This window comes from Pelodiscus sinensis, chromosome 2 (genome assembly GCF_049634645.1).
Source record: "Pelodiscus sinensis isolate JC-2024 chromosome 2, ASM4963464v1, whole genome shotgun sequence".
In the NCBI taxonomy this organism is placed as follows: domain Eukaryota; kingdom Metazoa; phylum Chordata; order Testudines; family Trionychidae; genus Pelodiscus; species Pelodiscus sinensis.
In genome coordinates this window covers 83586364-83609779 of record NC_134712.1, presented here as the reverse complement: position 1 = coordinate 83609779, position 23416 = coordinate 83586364, and the positions used below count along the sequence as shown (strand labels likewise).

General features: G+C 41.7%; 1 protein-coding gene across 2 annotated transcripts in view; it reads left to right on the top strand.

The window, feature by feature from the left end:
• Window positions 1-23416, top strand: part of LAMA1 (laminin subunit alpha 1) — a 163423-nt gene that overhangs the window by 55597 nt on the left and 84410 nt on the right. For both annotated transcript variants that reach the window (XM_075920947.1, XM_075920946.1), the window contains exons 8-21: window positions 3833-4011; window positions 5982-6087; window positions 6602-6762; window positions 9748-9888; window positions 10440-10613; window positions 12655-12756; window positions 14612-14823; window positions 15802-15913; window positions 16719-16829; window positions 17613-17740; window positions 18466-18552; window positions 18792-19003; window positions 20002-20108; window positions 21198-21378. In XM_075920947.1, coding sequence (XP_075777062.1) covers window positions 3833-4011; window positions 5982-6087; window positions 6602-6762; window positions 9748-9888; window positions 10440-10613; window positions 12655-12756; window positions 14612-14823; window positions 15802-15913; window positions 16719-16829; window positions 17613-17740; window positions 18466-18552; window positions 18792-19003; window positions 20002-20108; window positions 21198-21378 — 2013 coding nt within the window. The remainder of the gene's footprint in view (window positions 1-3832; window positions 4012-5981; window positions 6088-6601; window positions 6763-9747; window positions 9889-10439; window positions 10614-12654; window positions 12757-14611; window positions 14824-15801; window positions 15914-16718; window positions 16830-17612; window positions 17741-18465; window positions 18553-18791; window positions 19004-20001; window positions 20109-21197; window positions 21379-23416) is intronic.

Genomic DNA, 23416 nt, shown 5'->3' with positions numbered 1-23416 from the left:
AGGGCTAGGGAGTGCAGCTCTCGCTCCGGGGCAGGACCACACTCGTACCCATATTATGAGGAGCGTCACAGAATCCTGGGGGGTGGTGAAGTCCATTCAAAAGCTCACCTCACCTCCCTGCCTTCAGTGGGTCACTTGTGCTGCCTTCCTAAGGATGGAGCCAGGTTTAACCCTGGCCCAGTCAGTGCCTGAGTGGACTCGGGACTTGAGACGCCTGTAGTCGCACGGCTGAAGCCCCTTGAGGAGGAGGAGGAAGCGGAGGAGGAGGACAAACAGCAGCTGCAGGAGGAGGAGGACATGGCCTGTATGGTCACTCTCATCCTTGAGCCAGTACCCCAGGCCCTGGACATCTCCTGGCATCCTCTGACGCCAGGGAGGGATCATCAGGTGAGTGCTGTCAGTTTTCCACACACACACAGGGCGGGGAAGGTGGGTGCAGAGGGGATGGGGAGCGATTGTCGCTCGGCCTGGGCAGCCTGCTGCATTCTGTGCATATTCAAGCACATGCAGCAGCAGTGTGCACCATGTGGCCTCAGGAGCTAGCCCCGGATCACTCACGGGCTCGTGCTCACAGGCTGTGTAGAGGCCCTATACACGTCTGACTCCTGGGAAGACGCCCTCCCACCACCAGACACTGATGGAAGGAGGCTGGGCACAAGGGCACAGGCATGACCCCAAGCACTCCAAAGAGCGCAGCACAAAGCACACGCCCCTGCCTGTACACTTGAGGAGCCACCCGCTCTCGTGGACAGTGCTGGCAGGCACAGGTTTATGTACGCCCCCTATGGAAGGCCAGCCTGCTCCAGGCCCCTCTCCTGTCCATGGGATCCCACTGTGGCTAGACATTTCCCTTGACTGCTTGTCTGTGCGACCGGGGGGATGGGGATGGGCATGCGGGAAGCATGGTCCCTATGGCACTCAGGGCCCCTGTGAGGGAGGTCCTGTTATGCAGGCCACACATGGCCTGACTCGCGAGACATCACTGTCCTCTGGCCTGAGGACTGTTGGTCGCTGCTCACACAGGAGGGCACGGCCTCTTGCAGTGTCTGCATGGATGAGTGACCACCTCTCCCTCTTTTCCTCCACAGCTGGACCAGCCATCGCTGAGGGGCAATCCACGCCATCAGAGGCAGCCGCCTGACCGGGGGGGAGCTACAAGCTCAGGAGGGTCCACGAGGACCTTTTGAGAGAGCACGTGGCCATTCTGCGTGACATGCTACGAACCCTGGCCCAAATGGTCTGGAATGATGCCAAGTGATGCAACCGAATGTGGGAACAGCTTGTGCGACAGAGTGAAAACTTGTGTGCCACCATCCGGGAAGTGATGGCACACCTGGTTCCCACTTTAGCCCCTGTCCCCACTCCAGCTCCCCCTGCCATACCTATGCCCCCTCCCCAGGCCCAACCAGCCATCCCTGATCCTGCTCCAGTCCCCCATCCTACCCACCCCTCTGTGGTCCCAGGCCCCAAATGCCCCTGAGTTCTCTGAGGTCCCCGGACCCAAGGTGGCTCCACCAGCCACCCCACATGCCACTCCCAGCCCTGAACGTCCCTCCCCGCTCCAGATTCTCAGCCCCCCCCTCCAGTTACTGTTATTTGAAAAAAAATACAAAGTTTTTGTGGTTCCACTCAAAACTGGTGTGTTTATTGTGAGTACAGGGAAGGGAAGAAGGGAGGAATTAGGTTGGAAAGGTATTGGGGGCAAGGCAGAGGCCCCTAGTGGGGAGGCCTTGGGGAGAGTTACTGGGGTTCTTCAGTGATAGAAATGTAGCCGTGTTAGTCTGGGGTAGTTGAAGCAAAATGCAGGACAATGTAGCACTTTAAAGACTAACAAGATGGTTTATTAGATGATGAGCTTTCAGAGACTGTACCTCAGCACCTCCCAGATGCGCACTCCAGCCCAGCCTGATGTGCCTGGTGGATGGCAGCTGTCCATGGCTGCTTGAAGGCCCTCCCTTCGCGACCAGCCTCTGCTCCCCCACCCTGGGAGAGAGGCCTCTCCCTTTCTCTCCACAATGTTGTAGAGAATACAACACACCATGACCACCTTGGGGATGTTGTGCTCCCCCATGTCGAGGCAGGTCAGGAGGCACCTGAACTGCGCCTTGAGGCACCTGAAGTTGCATTCCACTTGTATGTGGGCCTGGTTGAGGTGCGCATTGAATTGTTCCCTGCTGGGGTCCAGGTGGCCAGTGTAGGGTTTCCTCAGCCACGGCATGAGTCGGTAGGCTGCATCCCCAATGATGCACAGTGGCATGTGGACGTCCCCCCACGTGAAAGTCCTGCTGGGGGAAGAATGTGCCAGCCTCCAGCTTGTGGTAGAGGCTGGAGTTTCAGAATATTCAGGCATCGTATGCCTGCCTGACCAACCAACGAAAATGTCCAAAAACTGTCCACTGTGGTCGACCAGGGCCTTCAGCACCATGGAGAAATAGCCCTTCCTGTTGATGTATGGGCTGCTCAATGATGTGGTGCATGGATCGGGATGTGAGTTCCATAAATGGCTCCCCCACAGTTGGGGAACCCCCGGGCAGCAAATCCTGTGATGATTGGGTCCAGATCTCTGAGGTGGATGACCCTGTGCAGCAGGATGGAGTTGATGGCCCTCACAATCTGCAGGAGACAAAGAAACAAACAAAACAGAGAATGAGGGGAAATGCCTGAGCCCTTGGGAGATGCCCGCCCCTCTTTCCTCCCTCCCTCGAACACCCCTGGAGCCATACCTAATAATGCCACCTCCCTCCCCATCAGTAGGGCTGGGTGAGGGTGGGACTGCACAACCCCCCAGGTATGGTGCTTCCTCCCACCCCCAGGCCATCTATGCACCCCCCACTCTCCCTTTTCCCTAAGGTCCCCCTTTCCAGTACTTCCCCGCCCCACTGCAGGTACTGCAGCCTGAGCGTGCCTTACCTCCATGAGGAGGGCCCCGACGGTGGACTTCCCCATGCCAAACTGGTTGACCACTGACCAGTAGCTATTTGGGGTGGCGAGCTTCAAGACGGCAATGGCGACCCGCTTCTCCTAGGGGATGGCTGGCCGCAGGTGGGTGTTGTGTCGTCGGAGCGGGAAGAGGCGAGCCAGGCACACAGCTCCAAAAAGGTGGCCTTCTGCATGCATAAGTTGTTGAGCTACTGTTGGTCGTCCCACTGCTCCATCACCAGCTGGTCCCACCAGTCAGAACTGGTGTCCAGCCTCCAGAATCGTCTCTCGGCCATGGGATGCGGGTGCCAGAGCATTGCTCCCGCATTCAGGCAGAGAGACTCACAGATGAGCTCGGAGTCAAGCTGGGGCAGGTCCATCAAGACAGTCTGCACAAACTGCTGCAGAACCTGCAGCATGGCAGTGTGCGGCCATTGCATGCCCAGGGGCAGCTCGGGCTCCATAGCAAAAAGAATGTGGTGGTGTCCAAAAGCTGGGCAACCAAAGCAAGCACGGCTAAAGCTTTGCTGTCCCTCAGTGAGGTAGGCAAGCCCACAGCAGAACCTGAGAAATGGCTGTTCAGGGGGTTCCCTTTAAGCACGCGTTTCAGACAGCCTTAGGCAACAGCACCCGGAAGCAACTGCTGACCTAATGCCCGGCCAGAAATGGTTCCAGGTGGCCTTTTATGTGAGAGAGCATCCAGTCAGTCTGGACACTCTCTTTCAAAAAGGCAGATCACTTTTTTGATGCACTTTTGCGTGTGGATGTGCTCTTTCGAAAGAAGTTTTTTCAGAAGATCTCTTCCGAGAAAAATCTTCTTTCGAAAGAAGCCTGCAGTCTAGATGTAGCCGAGGTATGCTGTAACTGCTATCAAATACAAATAAAAATGCATTTCTTTGTGATTTCTTCTTAGAGTGCAACTGTCATAACAAAGCAGAAGATTGTTATTATAGCCAGAGCGTGGCAGATCAGAATAGGAGCATAAATATTCACGGCCAGCTCATAGGAGGTGGAGTCTGTATAAACTGTACACAACACACAACTGGGATCAACTGCGAGATCTGTGCTGATGGATACTATAGGCCATATAAAGTAAGATTTATCAGACTACACCCCATTGCTTTGATTAATAATAAATGTCATCGTATGTACATTTCTATCCATTGTATGTTATTAAATTTCACTCTCGAGTGTGAATAAAACTGTAAGGTCTTCATAGATCAGATACCAGCGTGACAAGTTCAGAGTAAATTCAGGCTGATTCTTTACCACATTGAAGGGATAGTGCCAATTATTTTGTGATTAAAGAGAATGCATATGATTCTTGGAGAAGTGATGAGCTCAACCTCTTTATATAAAGTACCCCCTTTAAAAAAATATTATAAGTACCCCTGGTACCTACAGTTTTCAGACACACAGGCTATGTCTAGACTGGCAAGTTTTTCCGGAAAATCAGCAGCTTTTCCGGAAAAACTTGCCAGCTGTCTACACTGGCCGCTTGAATTTCCGCAAGAACACTGACGATCTCATGTAAGATCGTCAGTGCTTTCCCAGAAATACTATGCTGCTCCCGTTCGGGCAAAAGTCTTTTTCCGAAAAACTTTTGCGCAAAAGGGCCAGTGTAGACAGCACAATACTGTTTTCCGTAAACAATGGCGATCGGGGCTTTTTTGCGGAAAAGCGTGTCTAGATTGGCCACGGACGCTTTTCCACCAAAAGTGCCTTTGACGAAAAGCATCCTGCCAATCTAGACGCGCTTTTCTGAAAATGCTTTTAACGGAAAAGTTTTTCGGAAAATCATGCCAGTGTAGACGTAGCCACACAGTTTTTTTTCTACCATTGCAACACATTGTTTAAACAACTTAATTGTAGCGGGGCGGGCAATGGAATTTTTGGATGTAAAAAGTACAAAAATAATAAAGCGCTGTAAAACTTCAAATCAAAATTCAGTTTTCTCCAAATTTCAGTTGTGTTGACGTACCCCCCCAGACTTCTCTCGAGTACCCCTGAGGGTACTCCTACTACTGGTTGAGAAACATTGCACTAGTGTCTTTCTAGTTCAATGGTATTGAAATAGGAATTCTGTCCTTATCCTCATTCATTGGATACATAGAAAGATAAATTTGTTATAATATGGCTAAAAAAGGATAAACATTGCTAAAAAAATCAGCAATCTAGATGGGTCTTCCTATATTGTGATGTAGTGTGGCCAGGAGAGTAACTTCTTGTACCAAGGACATTTAGGCTATGTCTACACTACCAGGTTATTAATATAACTCCAGAAATAACTGTTTTGAAATAATTTTATTTTTCTGCAAAGGCAGCAGTTATTATTTCAAAATAACAAGATGGTTATTTTCAGGGCTTGACAAGTAGCGGCGAGCCCCACTCGCCAGCTGCGCGGTTTGGCACGCTGTGCATGCGCAGACTGCTCTGAGCATGCGCTGACTGCGCTGCGCGGCTGCACCGGGCTAAAATCTACTCACCACAGGTGAGTAGATTGCCCTAATTGTCGAGCCCTGGTTATTTCAAAATAACCGGCTTGGTTGTGTGGACCCTTGCCTAGTTCATTTAAAATAAGGGGAGTTATTATAAAATAACTTCCCAGTGTACACATGCCCTTACTTTCTTCAATAAGGAGGTTTCCCTTCTCTTGATAAACATTGATTCAGTGAGTGTATGCACTGGGGAGCCCAGGTTTGTTCTCGTACTGTATGTGGCCTCTGCTCACAGTTGTGTTTAAGGATGATTAGGTAGTAAGCACACTCTGTCTCAGAGAGAAGTAAGTATTATGTTCCAGGCACCTCTGCTCCCTTGTTCTAAAGAGCACTGAAGACATTACGAGCTTAAGTCTGTTTCTGAACCAGTGAATGACTTGTGTGTCTAGGGATCCAGATTGCCTTTGTCTGGCCCTGAGTATGTGCATGGCTCTCAAAGATAAATTTGGGACTTCCATTAAAAAGAAAAAATCCCACTGATAAATGAAGCTTTAGTTAAATTTCTGTGGTATCTGGCAAGAAACAATGAAGAGTATGACAGTTAAAATATACCATTTGTTTCAGGTTTCTCCCTATGAAGATTACCCATGTCATCCTTGTGACTGTGATCCATTTGGGGCTCTGAGTTCTGACTGCATTAAGGATGTTGATCATTCTGATCATCAGCATGGTAAGGGACCATGACATGCTTTTTCTATAAACTTCAGATGCTCAGGGGTGTGGAAACATTGTGCTGTTAAGGTCTCAGTCCATGCTGATTAGGGATTCTCATCAAAATGCCATTAAAACCTAAAAAGGGACGGAAGACAGGAAATATAACATGCTACAGAAGTAAAAGTTGCTTGTAGGTCTTAATCCTGAAACTTGTTATACATGTGCAGAGTGTTCTTCTTGTTAATAAGCTACAAGAATGGAACCTAAAACTTTTATATATATATATATTAGTTCAAACTGTGAACTGATACATTGTTTTTTACCCTGGCAGAGGATCTGTGGATCTGGTACTCTATCATGAAAAAAATATACATTGAGTTGGTAATACCCCAGTTCTTTTTGCAAAATGTGACTAGGAGCTGTATAGCTTGATAAATAGGACAGTTACATTGCTTCTCCCACTATTCCATATTTTACCCCAGCTGTCTCCTAATTCTTTATTTTTCCCCATTATCCTTTTGTATTTCAAGGGACTCAGCCAGGTCATTGTCAATGCAAAGAAGGTTACACAGGAGAAAAATGTGACCGCTGTGCATTTGGCTACAAGGGCTATCCAACCTGTGTGCACTGTAACTGCAGTCTGGTTGGAAGCATTAATGATGACCCTTGTACAGAACCTTGTCTTTGCAAGGTAAGCAAGCAGTTGAGTCTCCCTTTGATCTACTGCAAAATCAGTAGATGAGTTTTTAAGTGCATTTGTAATAAGGAAGGTTATTAATACATTTGTCATATAGTCTGTCGTGCTTTCATAAAAAGTTTAAACATATTCCCTTTGACAGGGACGTGAATAAGAATTAACAGTATATATCTGTTATTATTGCTGAGATGTGATAAGCTATGTATCATGATTCTGAATATTCTAGATAGAAAGTTCTATGTAAAAGCAAATGTCAGAATGCATTAGAACAGTGTGTGTGTTTTGTGGATGGGTTGGTGTTCTTTAAAATACATCATTATTGATGAGCAGCTAAAGGGTGTATTGAATTATTTAATCAATACCACATAATTCTACATATTCAAAAAATATATAAATTTTGAAAATTTACATTAACTATGCCTGAAACCTAATTTTATTTTAAGTATTTAATTACAAAGCATAAACTTGTCAAATGAAAAAAAAATTGAGACTTGATTTGCAGACTATTTTTCTTGGGCAAATGCTAATTTTTTATATCAGTAAATGCAAGTTTTCATTAAATTTCGCACACCTTTGGTTTCTGCAGAACTTTGAGGTGAAGTTCTGTTTTAATATTTGATGCTGTTACACTTAATTTTCAGCAACTAAAGGAAACAAATTATTTCCTTTTTCCAGATATAATAACCTTACCCAAAAAATGAACAACAAAACATTGGTTGATATGACAATTTTTGTGAAATTGCTGTGACCTTTTGCATAAGTTATCTGATCTAAAATATTGAACACATAAATAAAAAGTCACATTGTAAATATAAAGCAGCTTTAGTGGCCAAGTTAAACAAGAAATATTAATATCTACCTTACTCTGATATAAATTATGAATAACATACATGTAGTCAATGAAGTCAACTAGTGAAAATTTAGACAAGAATCAGGCACCTTTTCTGTACATTGGTAGGAATGGACGTAAGATGTCACCTTCACAGAATTAGATCACAGAGAGAAGCAGACAGTCAGCCAAGAGGCACTAATGAGAGGAGCAAGTATATAGGTCTGGATGAGAGAAGACAGTTTTCTGCCCTAGAAAACATGGAGATAAGGAGAGGTGACTGGATACTCCAAGGAGACAGAAATTACAGGATTGACAAATTCCTTCAGTTTTAGCAGGAGCTTTGTGATCATTTGTATTTATTTTAAGAGCCTAGCTCCTGGAGTCATATAACTTGGTAAGTATCTCAGCTCTCATTTTAAAAAATAAAATTTCTAGCACTCGTGCTTATAGAGAAAAACTTCAAAATATGACCCAAATACACTTTGAAGACTCAGAAATCAGATGGAAACCAAATGAATGCCCCCAATTTATTATTTTTATTTTAAAAAATCATTTTTAAACCAGTGATTTTTCAAACTTGGGCTTGGCAATTCTACAGAGAGTGAGAAGGTAGCGTGGGCCTTTGGAACAAAATGATAGACTGAAAATTGCCCTGGGTATTCCTAAGATTAGCAAACTGGGTAGAGCATAGGTTGGCAACAAAAGCATACAGCATGCCTTTTTAGAGTGTTTGTTAGGAAAACTTCACACAACTGATTTATAGCCATGGGAATTTACAGGTAGTGATCTGTCCACCAGGAGGCACTGACATTTTTCTGAGTGTTGTGAGTGACTAAATACTGAATAAAGCAGGGATGGGCAATAATTTTTACTGGGGGCCACTTCAGAAATTTTTGAACTGGCCCCGGGATGCGCTGGAAGGGTCGGGGCCTCAGGCAGAAGGGGCGGGGCCAGGATACTTCCCTGCTTCCCCACCTACGACCATGATTGGTCTAGTGGTCAGGGAGTATGTGAAGCCTTTGCCCCCCCACAGAGGTTCCTGCTAGGTGCCCATGCCCCTGGTGGTAGGAGGAGTCTTTGCGTATTCCCCCTTCTACCCCCCAGGCCAATCAAGGCTTGGGGGAGGAGGAGCACATGAAAAATCACCATAAATCACAATCCTTTTATATCTTATGCCTGGGATGGTCCAACTCCGTAAATCTTTGGGCCTGATACAAAGCCCACTGACATCTGTAAGGGTCTTTCCGTTGACTTCACTGGGCTTTGGATTGAGCCTCAAATCTTGTGATCCAAAGGTGAGATGCTAATTTTTATTACATATAAGTTTCCATTCTCAGAAGTTCTCACTTCGGTGACAGCAGTTAAATCTGCAAAAAGTCAACCTCTGAACTTGAAATTTATGTGACGGGCTACTAATAATTTCATTTCTTAATGAGAGAGTCCTAGCATAGCATAGTCATTAGGGGTCAGTGCTCAGTGTAGGAATTGAGATTTTCTCTTTCCTACATCAGTATTGTCAAATTACACTGTATTTCCTGACTAAAGACATAATGAATACTATGTGGAATATTTCAAAGCCTGACTGCTCTAGCTATTTTAAGTAGAGCTAGACAGATATAGATATATTCTATTTCACAAAGGATTTTGCTATTTTAGAATTTGATTTCATTCTGATTCAGAATGAAACCCAAAATTTGCAAAAATTCTCTGCACAAGAGGATGGAACCTGGTTCTGGAGAAGTCTATGTGGCTTGCGTTTCTAGAACCATGGAGCATGAAAGCCATGAAGGTCCCTTCTCAAGGGCAGTCCAACTAGTAGGCTGCCAGGAAACTTATACTGTCAAGAGCCAGCCGGGTGAGCTGATGGAAAGGTTTTAAAACCTGCCTAGGTTCTGTCACAACTTACTTGAGACGGAATCTGTGTGGAATTTTTTAATTTAGATAAATCAGCAACTTCCAATAAAAAACTGTTCTGTTGGAACTTTTCTGACCAGCTCTTATTTTAAACTTAGTGAGTTCAACGTATGCCTAGTTTACTGAAGTCTGCTTTGTTTTATATCTTCCTGAATGCTATTGTACATAAATTCAATCTAATCCACTAATTTGCTACCAACCTTGTACTGATATAAAACAAATGTTTTTCACAGGAAAATGTAGAAGGTGAAAACTGTGACCGCTGCAAACCAGGGTTTTACAATTTACAAGAAAGGAATCCTCATGGCTGTACAGAGTGCTTCTGCTTTGGGGTTTCTGATGTCTGTGACAGCCTTGCATGGCCCATCAGTCAGGTAGAATACTATGGCTGTGACTTAATGTTCCAGAAGATTCTCTCTGTCAGTTCCAGAAATGAATTACTGATTCCCTCTTGACTTACAGCCCACCTCCCTGAACATTCTCACAGAGGACTGGACTGGGGTTGTAAAGTCAGTCATGAGGTCTGCTGACTGTAAAGGAACCCAGCCCCCACCAGAACTGCTGGAGTCATTATTATGACTAGTCAATCCCAGTGCTTTTAGAAGTACCACTGTAGTGCCCTCTACACCCTTTGAAAGAGCATTGTTCATGCTCCATCTGATGGAAAAACTTGTCTTGATGGTAAAGTGGGGAATATAAGTGCCCCTAGCTCTGATGCAGAAGTGCAATAGAGAAGAATGACTTGCACTCTTTTTCCCACTCTTTTCTTTTGATGACTTTACAAGATTAGTCAAAATCTAGCACCAAATGTTTCGCATACCAAAAAAAACAGTAGAAGAAAATTCATTGCATTCTTTTTAACTTTCTCTCCACGTTCCTCTTTCTATTGACTGAAATTCTAATTTAGCTCTCTTCTTTTTCTAAGGTGTCAGATATGGCTGGGTGGCTTGTGACTGATCTGGACACTAAAAAGAGTGTGGAACCTCAACAAGGCCAGTTTGATGGACCTCATCAAATAAGTGTCAACAACACAGCTGCTGTGAAAATACTGAAATCTACTTATTACTGGTCAGCACCAGAGCCATACCTAGGAAATAAAGTAAGTTCCCAAGTGAAAAAAAAGTTGCCTTTTATTGCATATTCTTCATATTTTATTCTCACTGGATTGCTCTTAAAAGATCTGTGTTGATCATTAAGAGTAAATGTGAACTATTGGTATTGAGAAGTAAGTTTTTACCTTTAATAAACACTGATTACATGGTAAATTCACTTAAATGTCTTTAACAACTTTTTCTTAGATTCTCTACTTTTTTAATATGGAACATTATTATTTTTCAATTGTAGTGTGTTCTTTATTGTGCTTCATAAATGTTATAACCTGTAATTTGTCATTTTATGCAACTTGTTATTGTTCCATAGATACTTTGTTTGCAGTGTTGTAGCAGGCATGGTCCCTTGGTATGGAAGAGACAAGATGGGTGAGATATATCTTTTATTGGATCAACTTCTGTTGGTGAAAGAGAAGAGTTCTGTGTAGTATGAAAGCTATGCAAAGCTCCACTCTTTCACAAACAGAAGTGGGTCCAGTAAAAGATACTGCTTCATCCTTCTTTTCTCTCCCATAAAGACTTTGTCATGTAACATAAAACAATTGAAAATTGCATGGCAGAAGTCATTAAAGTGGATTTAAAGGTTCATGCTGATGTAACTGTGATACATTTTTTATTTCATCACACACACGCACAAACCAATGTCCATTGATAACAGTCAAAATATTCACATATAGGCTAACCAATCAAAATGCTGCTTGAGAACTAAAGCTTTGTCTACACTACACAGCTTTTAGTGACACAGTTATGTCAGTGCAACTGTGTTGCTAAAAGTTAGGCAGTGTAACCACTGTTGGTTGGCTCTCTTGCAGACAAAATACTTCAACCCCCAATGAGTGGCGTTAGCTGTGTCAACAGGAGAGTGATCATGCTGACAGAGAGTTGTTCACACCAGCACTTGTTGGGAAAACTTTTGTCTTTCATGGGGATACCATTTTAAGACCTCTGAATGTCAAAAGTTTTTTGTCCTTCAGTTGCCACTATAGACATAGCTTGATTATAGCTTGATTTAAGTTTATTTATTTTGTATATTTTGACATGCTGTTGACAGTTTCTGTTTTAATGCATTTTTGCACAAGCACTATGTCCCAAAAGTGCAAAGCTGGAAAATACATAAAATTGAATAATTGTATAATTCAATGTTTGGTGAAATTCTGATCTCAACCAAATCTTATACTGATGAAACAACATTACTTCAATGTGGTTATTCTCAGTTTACACCGGTGTAAGTGATAGCAGACTCAGGGTATGTCTAGACTGCGGGGTTGGTATCCCGAAAAACTCTGCTACATCCAGAGAACGCGTTTGCTCTTCCGCTTTTTTTGTGGAAGAGCAGACACGCTCTTTTGGAAGCCCTGTCTTCCTTGTTCCACGAGGAAGAAAGGATCTTCCAAAGGAGTGTTTTTTTCCCCGGAAATTTGGCCCAGTGTAGATGGGCCACATTTCAGAAAAGCCTCTTCAAAACAAAAACAAACAAAAAAAAAAAGCGGAAAAAAGATACGCAAAATGCAGAGTGCATTTTGCGTACCTTTTTCCGGAAAAAGAAAAAGGTGTAGTCTAGATATACCCTCAGGGCTAAGATGTCTAAAAGTTGTTTAAAAAATGAAATAGGAATGTTGAGGATCTATCAGACTATGTTTCAAAAAGTTTGACTGACTTAAATACATTGTGCTGATTTGTTACAAAGTAGCATGAACTTGTGATGTTTGTTGGAATTCACACTGTGGGTTTTATAATACTCTGTTTAATGCATCAGTGCAGTTCTATAGAACCTATTGCTGGCTTTCACAAAGTGCACAGCATGGACTCAAGACTTTTGTAGATATGGGAACGTGCCAGGTATACATCCTGTGACTTTCATTGATGTTAGATTGAAATCAAATCCTTACTGTTTTAAACATTGAAGTGATAATCAAAGCGTGTCATACCTTCTGTTTAGTTTGGTGCATATATGTTGTACTTTTCAGCATCTATCCTTTGGCATTGATTGCTGATAATTTTCTCTTAAGATTTTGGATTTTATAATTTTAGCTCACTGCCTTTGGTGGATACTTGAAGTACACTGTGTCTTATGATATTCCAATGGAGAGCGTGGACAGTGACATGGTGTCTAATGTGGATGTTATCATTCAGGTAAGTTTTTATTTAACAGGATTTTCATAAAAAATTGATGAGAAATAATGATATGTAAAAACAGTATGTAAAAATGAAAAGAATTTGATATAGTAACTATTTACAGCAGTTTTCCTTCATTATTAAAGGGCAACAATATTTTACTGCTTAACTTCCAAATCTTTCCAGACATTTATTTTTAATCCTGGGTCCTCAATCCCTATCTTTAAGTAATAGATGAGTGCATGTTAACATAAAATTTATGGAGCTGAGCAAATGCAATGATTATGATATGTGCAGAGCGCTGTGTACACAGGGAACCAAAATAGGATGTTTTTTTATTTATACAAATAGGTCTCTTTTATAAATAAGAAAACATCATATTTTAGTTCCCTGAGACCTGTTTGTTTATTGTTTTAGATTGATATGCTAATTAACAAAATGGATACACAACAGCTCTAGGCCCACAAACAGTGCATCTTATAGCATAATGCATTCGGCAGTGGAGCTGACCAGGGAAAGTTAATTCCATTTGGCAGAGGGTTTGGATATTTAAAATTGGGGTTTATTCTCATTCAGAATGAAAAGCAAACATTGTCTGTGAAAGGACATGGCACCACAGCTCTGACACGGTCCATATAGTGGAGCCATAGTCCTTGAAAGCTCTGGCAGTCCCTGAATCCAAACCAGTTTATGTGGACCTTTGGAGTCTAGACTGCTAATGAGCAGCAAACTTTGCAGGTGGGAATCACGTGGTTTCCAAGCTCTAAGCTGTCCATCAGCCATACCAGGCAGGCTGCCAAGGACACCTGGTAGACAGGATTCCATTGGCCTCCTGCACATGTTCTGTCAGGATTTGACCGAAATCCAGCTATCTCCAAGAAATGCTTTAATTTTGACAAATTAGCAAAGCCTGATGGAAAAACAGTTCCTTGGAATTTTTCTGATCAGCTCAATAGTGCCAAAAAATTATTCTTTCCTCTCCTATCATTCTTGAAACATATCTTCAGCTCTTTCCAAAAACCCTGTCATGCTTAAAGCCTTGGAAGTCATAATCAGCATATTAAACTCTACCCAGAAACTAACAAATAGCTCATGGAGAGCCTGAGCCACTGGTGATAATACATTTGCAGCAAAGCATTCTGCTTAGGAAACGAGCTGTGTTTTTCTAAGTGAACGAGTACACAGCAATCAGAAGCCCATAGCTGTGAGGCTGAGGATTGGGGTCTACACTCATGCTGCTGTGTAGATGTTCATTCTCAGGCCCTGAAGCCTAGCAAAGGAGGGTGAGCTTCAAAGTCTAAGCTCCTGCCCAAGCCTGAACACCTGCACTTCTATTTCTAGCTCCGCAGCGCAAGCCCCACATGCCCAAATCTGCTGCTGCACTGTGCTGCTCACAGGTTTAAAGGTGTAGCCTCAGTTGAGTATATTGCAGTAGTCATTTTAATTTAGCTTCATTTTTGACTCTCTAAAATCTGAGGTAAGATTAGAGCAATCTTCTTTAAAATTGACCACATGATCTGTTGCAGTGGGCTGAAGTAGTAATGGTCAGTTGTTGAGACTGGCAGACCTGTGGCTTTTCACTGGCTTCTATGCAGTAGGTGAGTCTGTGTGGACAGATGCATGCCATCATGCCATGCTGTCAGGCATCTCTACAGAGACCTCACAGTTTGTGAATATGTTTACAGTGAGCAGTGGAAAAGTTAAAAAAAATCCAACCCACAAAACACACAATTACTTTACCAGTTTTTTGAAGTACGGTGGGTAAATATATTGTGTGGACTGAAAATGAACCTAATTATTGACTAGTACCTTCATGCTAGCACCTGTACTTAAACCTAGGCTTTCTGTGTCAATGTATCTGTCTTGATTTCAGGGCAATGGACAGATTTTGAGCACCAGATCTGAAGGGTTGTCATTGCAGCCCTATGAGGAGTATTCTAATACAGTGAAGCTCATGTCTGAGAATTTAATAGATTTTAATACAAAAAAGGCTATAGATCGGGACAGGCTGATGACTGTTTTAGCAAATGTGACTCATCTTCTGATCAGGGCCAGTTACAACGTTGCAAAGAGAGCCATATACAGGTGAGTGATGAGAGATGATTCAGATTAATTAATTTGCTTTTGGTAGTTTTATTTATACTAAACATCACTGACTGTGGCAATATTCCTAAAGTGTTGGCAAAAGATGCTCAATTTAAAACCTGATTTTAATTTCCTTCCTCCCAAAGAATTCTCTGTGAGCTGAATCATCTCTTGCATGGTCTCATCCCAAAAACGAATTTTTCTGGCATGTATAAAAAAAAAGTGTGTAGTTGTTTCAGAGTTATCCCATAGTAGTAACGTATTCTGTGTTAAAAAAGAACTGCTTTATAGCCACATGGTAGTGACAGTTGTCTCTAGGCTTTTTGGGTGTTTTGTAAGAAGGATACACCTTGCAGACACTCAATGCAGTGGTTTTACTTTGGGATGTAACAAGCAAGCCCAGCACTGGTTGAGTTAACGTGTTTGTGCTGATGATAAAGGAATAGGCTGGCATGGTACCTGAAGGGATGTTAAAAGAGGCCCAGTTCAAGGGACCATTTAGCATTCACATCCCTAATGGGGAGCTAGGAGGTGACTGGGTCTGGATGTAAGTGCGTGGGCTGCAGTCTATCTAGGCCTACCTATAGCTATGTCTCTGCGGTACCCAGACAGTTGTGCCCTGGTTTTCTTGACAAAAAAAGGGAACAGGAATGCAAATTTTCAGTTAAGGATACACAAGAGATGGCACTGCCAGGAGTGATGCTATGATAACATTGATAATGGGACCACTTCAGGAGCTTAGGCCATTGCATTCCAGTTAACTGCTATTATTCCCAGCTTGCAGTTATTAGTTTTATAAATTATGTTCTGGTGTGAGTCTTTAAAGTCATGGATTTTTATCTGGATTGTATTTGACATCATCGTGAAGCAGCATTTAGCAATATTCTCTCCACAAGATTTATTGTTCACAGCAAACCTTTCTGTTTATAATGAATACTGGGCAAGCAAGTCATGTGATGGCTTCCTGTTTGGTCACAGGCTGGACTCTGTCACCCTGGATATGGCAAGTGCTAATGCTATCGATCTGTCATCGGCAGCAGAAGTGGAACACTGTGAATGTCCCCAAGGGTATACTGGGATTTCCTGTGAGGTAACTTCTCAGATTGTTTTATATTTACCCAAAAGGTGCACATTTTTTAATCATCTAATTATTAGAAATTGTCTTGTACTGTTATGGGAAAATATGTTTTGGCTAAGTGTTGTATATCCAATTTGACACACATACTGTATATTATCACATGGGGGCAGCATACTCTAAATAAAATCATAGATGTTAGCATCTAGAAACACCATCTGGCATCAACATCAATTCTGCAGCTGAAATTAGCTGTATAAGCTCCCCTAAGTTTGCCACGGTGTGGTAATTCCATTTTTCTTGAGCCTGCCACTGTTCAAAATTCCATTTTCATTTTCTGACATCGGATTGTCAGCGCTGAGTTTATTGATGCGACTTATGTGATGAAGGAGGCATCTTGATGACTAGACCTGGAGAGAACATTACAAGTTTGCAATGAATTCTATAAGATGGCATGGCCATATCCTCCTGGGAACATGAGTGGCAGAGCAGAGGGGAACTTTTTAGCAAATCATGCCAGTGCGAAGCACTACTCTTTTTGAAAAGCACCATTAAAACTTTAGCAACTATGCAAAGCAGACAGAATCTGTTTTGATTGTCTCATAAGAAAGAGTCTTATATATGTAACTGTTATAGACCTAATACTTATCTTCTTTATATCAGTGTAAATCAGAAGTAACTTCACTGACATGAGTAGAGTTACAACCGCAGTCTATTCAGTGTGAGAGCAGAATCGGACTGTATGTTTTCAGAAGTGCTTTCTTTATTAATTTCCAATGTGTTCTTTAACACATACTATACTGTATTTTTTTTCTTTCAGTCCTGTCTCTCTGGATACTACCGGGTGGGTGGAATACTCTTTGGAGGTATTTGTCAACCCTGCGAATGCCATGGCCATGCAACTGAATGTGACATTCACGGTGTCTGCTTTGTAAGTCATCTTTCAATGTGTTTGTGCTTTGAGCACCTATTTAGGAATTAAGAAAGCATTTTTCTGTGGGAGAGTGAGACAAGTAGTTTTATAGTAGATTTAGACATTGCAGAATTTACTAGATTGGTTATGGAATTGTGTTCCCAATGTGTGTAGTTAAGAAGTCCATTATAGTCTTATACTTGAAATGAGGAATCGGTAATAGTTCTAGAATCAGAACTAAGGTAAAGAAATCCTTTTTCATTGTGTGTTAGCGAACAAGAAATCAGTCCCTCCCCCATTCATAGTGGTGGTAAAACCCCTTTTGAGCAGAATTGGAACAGAATTATGTCACAGCGTAGGATGAGATTCTGTCCTCAGATACACATGTAATTCCACGGAGTGACATCAGTGGGAATTAAGCATTTTTTGTAGGGGAAGGATTTATTACTCAGAAGTTTTTCTGAAATTTAAACCAAAAGACATATAATAGCTATAAACAAGCACGAACTATGTAATAGGATTGTTGTTGTACTTGTATACATTTATCAGAATAGGTTGAGTTTTGTATATAAGCAATGCTTTTGTCTAATTTAGTATATAGGGCATTCTAAAATGTTCAAGGGGGTTTAATTAGAAATTATTGTTATTGATATAGACAGATTAACTGTATTTCCAATGGTTTGCTCTGTTCTTCATGTGCTCTCCTTGAATCTTAATTCAACATGGACTCATGTTGAAATCTCTCTGGGGATGAAAAGCCATCAGGAACAAATATGAAAAGATTTCTTGCATGTCTTACAGGCATGTCAACATAACACTACAGGACTTTCCTGTGATCAGTGCTTGCCAGGGTTCTATGGAAATCCATCCCAAGGAACACCAGAGGACTGCCAGCCATGTGCCTGCCCACTAAAAACTGATACAAACAAGTAAGTTGCTTGCCTAAGACTTACAATTGCATCTTCAGCAACATCTGCTGGGTTAGTGGAGACAGAAAGCAGGAGAAAAAAAATTAAGGTGATAGTCAAAAGGGAATGTAGAAAAACATGAAAGTAGAGGAGAAATTCATAATTCATCCCATAAGAAATACTTTTTATTAGACGGACAGGGGAAAGACAGAGTCACAGGTGAAACTCAGAGAAATTAAGATGGTGTAATTTACACATTGAGAGGAATGAAAGAAGATGCAAATGATCTGGGCTGAATTGTGGCAGGAAAGGCCTGGTTCTTGTTTATACTAGGGCCATATTATTCCATTCTAGCAGAGTAAAGGGGCCTTAATGTAAATGTGAAGCAGGACAGAGTTAGTGTTGAGAATCAGTGTTGCATCTGAAAAAGTTACGTGTGGTGAACGGACACGTTATGTTTAATAAGGAAAGGGCCAAATTTTAGAAAGCTAAAAATTGTAAATCTTATTCCTAAATATCTCCCGAGGGGCTATTTTTAACAATTATAATCCCACTTTAACATTATATAATCCTTTGTGTTTTAACTGTGAAGTTTATTTGGATGAGTTCAGTTAAGACTTACCCAAATTTGGAATAATTAGCTGACCAATAAATGTGGATACAGTGGACCTGAAGAGTATATATTTAAAATTTTACAGAGGTTTGAAACTATTGCATTGATAATGACATTGTGAAAATATTGATAGTTTTAGTCCCACCTGCCACATGGACAATAGTGGTGAAGTTATCTGTGACAAGTGTCTGCCAGGCTATGCAGGATCACGGTGTGAAAGGTATGGGTAAAATCTATATTGTTGTTATCCTCAGCCACATATCTGTTTACATGGGCAGAAGTGTTTGTATCAATGTATGAGAATATTCCTGTCATAATATTGTCCTCCCCCTCTCGTTATATCTCCATTTGGTTTTATTCTGGGGATTTTTGCATTGGTCAATAACAAAACTTGCTGGGTGAGGTGACTATTTGAAATGCCTGCATCCAATATGATAACTCTTCCAAATTATTGTGCAGATGTGCTAATGGTTACTACGGAAATCCATTGGTGTCTGGCGAGTCATGTGTTCCTTGTGACTGCAATGGCAATATAGATCCAACAGAAGATGGAAACTGCGATGCACTTACAGGAGAATGTTTGAAATGTGTGGGGAACACTCAGGGCCCTCACTGTGAAAAGTGTGCGGATGGGTACTACGGGGATGCAGTGATTGCTAAAAGCTGTCATGGTAAGTGCTTACTGTTATCGTCTTGTTTTAAAGCATCCAGAAATTTAGCAGGCACCTTGTAGAACAGAGAGAAGGACATGATCCCTGTTTTGAGAAACTTATAGTCAGTGAAGATATTTGACCTGACAAGTTAGGGTGACAAAGTGTAGAGAGGGTTTCAGTGAGCAAATATAGCAGTTAAGTTAAATTGTTCCCCAGTTTTAGCTTGTACATGTCTAGTTGGTTCAATTAAAATAACTTATTTTTAAAAATAATGACAAATTGATTCATTTCTTGGGTCATTGCAGATAAAAATGGATGAAATGGGCAGTGCCAAAATGTATTAAGTGTACCTGATCGTAGGCTGCTGTTTGTATTCAGCTTAACATTATGTTTCGTGAAACCTACTGTTGCACTCAGCACTGACATTCATGGTACCCATACCAGACATTTCCTACCTTGCTGTGTTGTTTGTGGAACTGGATGTGCTGTTGAAGTGGTACACTTCTTTCTGAGACATGGGAGACACTCAGTAAATATAATAAACTCTGGCTGATTTAAGAACAGCAGTGATTGGATCAAAGGTACATTTGTGGACAGTGGAATTCCTGTCACAGGAATACTGGCCATGAAAGACAGCTTGGCCAGGACAGTGTGGATGTACAGCAAAGGGAAGTGTTTAAAAATTAACTACCACTTTCAAAGCAAAAATGCTAAAACTATAACTTGAATATTGTATGTAAACCACTGTAAAGGAACAAGAGGTCTGACTACAGAGGGAGTTATACACATCTAAAGTTTCCAAGCAAGGATAACCTGCTCCTTCTTTGTAAGGAAAAATAGTATCAGAAAATAATTTTTTGCAATGTACTTATGTAATACACATAATAGGTAATTAGGTGTATTAACACATGGGAGACAACGGTTGGATTTGTGCTTTCTGCAGAGATACGTTGTTCTGTATAATAATGAATTCATATCTGTAGGTACTAATAGAAGTTCCTTTTTCTTTCTTTAAGTCTGTGAGTGCCATGTGAATGGTTCCCTTTCCAACATTTGCCATCCTGAGACTGGCCTATGTCACTGCAAACCAAATGTGATTGGACCAAGATGTGATACATGCTTGGTAAGAAATGAACCCCCCTATTGCCAACATATAGATTTTTTAACACCAGGTTCAAAATGCAATGGCAAAGAGGAAATTATTGGCCGAGTTAAATGCACTACCATTGCATAAAAAAGAGGTCAGAAGGGGAAGGTGATGTCTTCATGAAAGGTTGAATTGAATTTCAGCCAACTTAGCTGTTTTCAGTGTTGCATTTAGCACACACACACACTGATTTCCTTCCCCAGCCCTGAAGATTTCTGTGTCACTGGAAAGCTTGTACTAGGGATGTTAGAATGCAGGGTTATTTTGTTTTGTAAACATGCAACCGCTGAAATTTTCAACCATTACATGTTTACATGCGGGGGGTGAGGGGAAGGAGGTGGCTCTGTGGGAGCTGGTATGAGTGGGGAACTGGCTGTATCAGAGGAATAGTGTGGTGAGGGAGGCAGGCAGGAGCTCCCACAAGCATGGGGAAGGGCAGCCTTGAGTGTAACCTGAAGGTTAATTGATGAGCACAAGATCAGTGGTTTACCATTTAAATGAGTACACAATCACATACCTACCTTGTACCATCCCATCAACAGAAGTTGGTCCAATAAAAGATACTACCTCAGGGTATGTCTACACTACCCCACTAGTTCGAGCTAGCGGGGGTAATGTAGTCATCCGCACTTGCAAATGAAGCTCGAGATTTGAATTTCCCTAGAAACATACCCTAGAAAACCTTAAGAGTATCTTTTTAACAAATTAGGTTAGAAGATATTACAGCATTCCTGTCTCTGAACATGCCATGTTAAGCCTAAGGGCAGGTCTATACTGCCCAGAGATCGGTATTGGGGCGATCGATACCCAGGAATCTATATAGTGATTCTAGAAAAGAACCACTAAATTGACTACTGATCGCTCTCTCATCGACTCCAGTACTCCACTGAAATGAGAAGTGTAAGGGGAGTTCTTCCACCTGCTCCCCCAGCCAAACAAAGCCTACATTCATGGAAGTCAGGTGGCAGGAGTGGATGATATGAAGTGATCAAAGAGAGAGAATACGTTTGCATTTTAGAGAGTTAGGAAATTTAGCTGAAATGTGATTTCCTTCCTGTCTAACAGAATGGCTTTTATGGCCTGAATACTGGACTTGGCTGCCTTCCCTGCAATTGTAGTCAATATGGCTCAGTGTCAGAGGACTGTACTGATGAAGGACAGTGCCACTGTGTACCAGGAGTGACTGGGGAGAAGTGTGATCGTTGTGCTCATGGCTTTTATGCATTCCAGGATGGTGGCTGTACACGTAAGCCCTAATCTGGGTTCTTTTAGAGTTTGTTCCACTTTGGGCATTTCTCTCAATGAAGTATTTTATGTTACACTTCAGGAAAGGTCAGTTGTTTAAGAAATATTCATATGTCCCTGGCAATACTTCTACTGAACATTTTTTTAAAAATCGGGTTGTTTAAACGTTGGTTCTTTCTAAGAAGTGATTACTTTTAAATATTGAGAAGTAATAAAATATTGGCAGGAGAAATATACAGATGTAAATTGTTCAGCAATCTCTTGCCAAAAATCTCTACTCCTCCAGTCGCTTTCTCCTCTTTGCTCCCAAAATATAAAAGGTAAAAATGAATAATGTTTTATATTTTTTTCTGTTTTCACTTTTCCCCTTTCCTCATTCTTTTTTCTGCATTTTGTGTGTTCCAAAGCTTGAGAGGTTACATCACTGATATATATGCAATATTATCATCTGGTTGTAAAACAATCTTTAGCTACAGTATGATGATCAAATGTTAATCAAAAAAATAAGCAAATCCTCATTGTAATAAATGGTTCGATATGCTAAACAGTTCATTTGAAACACCACATAGCTAAAGGAATATCACCTCTTATCTGACTGGAAATATCACCATTGTTTCACACAGAATACAACAGTGGGTAATATGTAATGTGGAGATTGTACATCTGTATGTATTGTAGGCATTAAATCTGAAATTCTCAAAGGGTGCTAAATCTTTTAGGCCCTTTGAGTTTTCCAGACATAATTTTTTATATATTAAATAGACCTTCACACATTCACACTTTCTCTTAAACTCTATATTTTTTGTAGTTTACATTTACATTTTTCATAATATTTAGGGTAATTATTGTAAGCAAATACAAAATTTGACACTAAATTTCTAAAAAGAAATCCTTTCCTATGGCCGTGTTAAATTATACATGTCTAACAGTCTTTCCAAGTGTTATAATATGTTTTCAAACATTACTCTCCCTCCTGATAATGTATATTTTTCTATGTGTCAGTCCAGGTTCTTCAATTAAAGCCTATCCCCATAATGTTTGAATAATCTATAGCAGATATACTGGGCTGCATTTTCATTCCAGCTTTTTATTAATTACTGATTTTGTGTGTGTCCTCTCACGTCGGCTTCCCTGTTCCATTAATAATGCAGAGCATGGGTGAGAGTGGGGAATGGTTGTGTTGAGACTCAGGAGCAGGGATTCAGCCAGCGTCCTCTCGCGCTGACTTCCCTGTCTTTTTAATAATGCAGAGCAGCAATGGGGGAGGAGGGAGGTGTTGTGCTGAGATTCGGCATAAACTGGGAGTGAGTGCTGAAATTGCCCTTATTGACTAATTGAGTAGTCGATGGAATTTCCGTTGTCTGCTCGATTAGCTAATTAACCGCTACTTAACATCCCTACTCTTTACACATATCAGAAGCTAGCAGCAGCAGCCCAATGGAGAATTCCATGGGGGGAGTGTCAGCTGCCCTCCGCTGGAGATCAAGAGGAGGTGAGTGGGAATTGCTCCACTCAATTCCTCCAGTCATCTCCTGGCATATAGTCTTTTAGGGACCACATGCCAGTGATGGGAGTCAGAACAGACCCTAGGACTAGAGCAGAGCTACCCATGTATAACTGGCTTCCCCCTCTTCCTGGCACCAAGCAGAACTCTGATATAGAAGAGAATTTGACCCATTATTTAGAAAATTTATTCACAGGTGTCCCTATAGGGTTCATCATTGTATCTTATGTAGTAAGTTAGAACAATGATGTAGTAAACTCAGGATTCACTGATGTGACATACTGACAGGTGATCTGCTCTGTCAGTGATGATAAATGTTCGTCTGCATGCGTTTTTATACGTTCCCTCAGGATATCATGCCAGCTCTATGCAGGTAGCTAGTGTAATAGTCCCAAAGACCACAGACTCAGATAAGATATGAAGGCACCCAAGGTATGCTTATTGCCGAATGAAGTACATTATGGGTACGTCTGGGTGTCCCCGCTATAAGTCGCCCCGGTATACATCCATTCCTCACTAAAATCATTGACGTTTG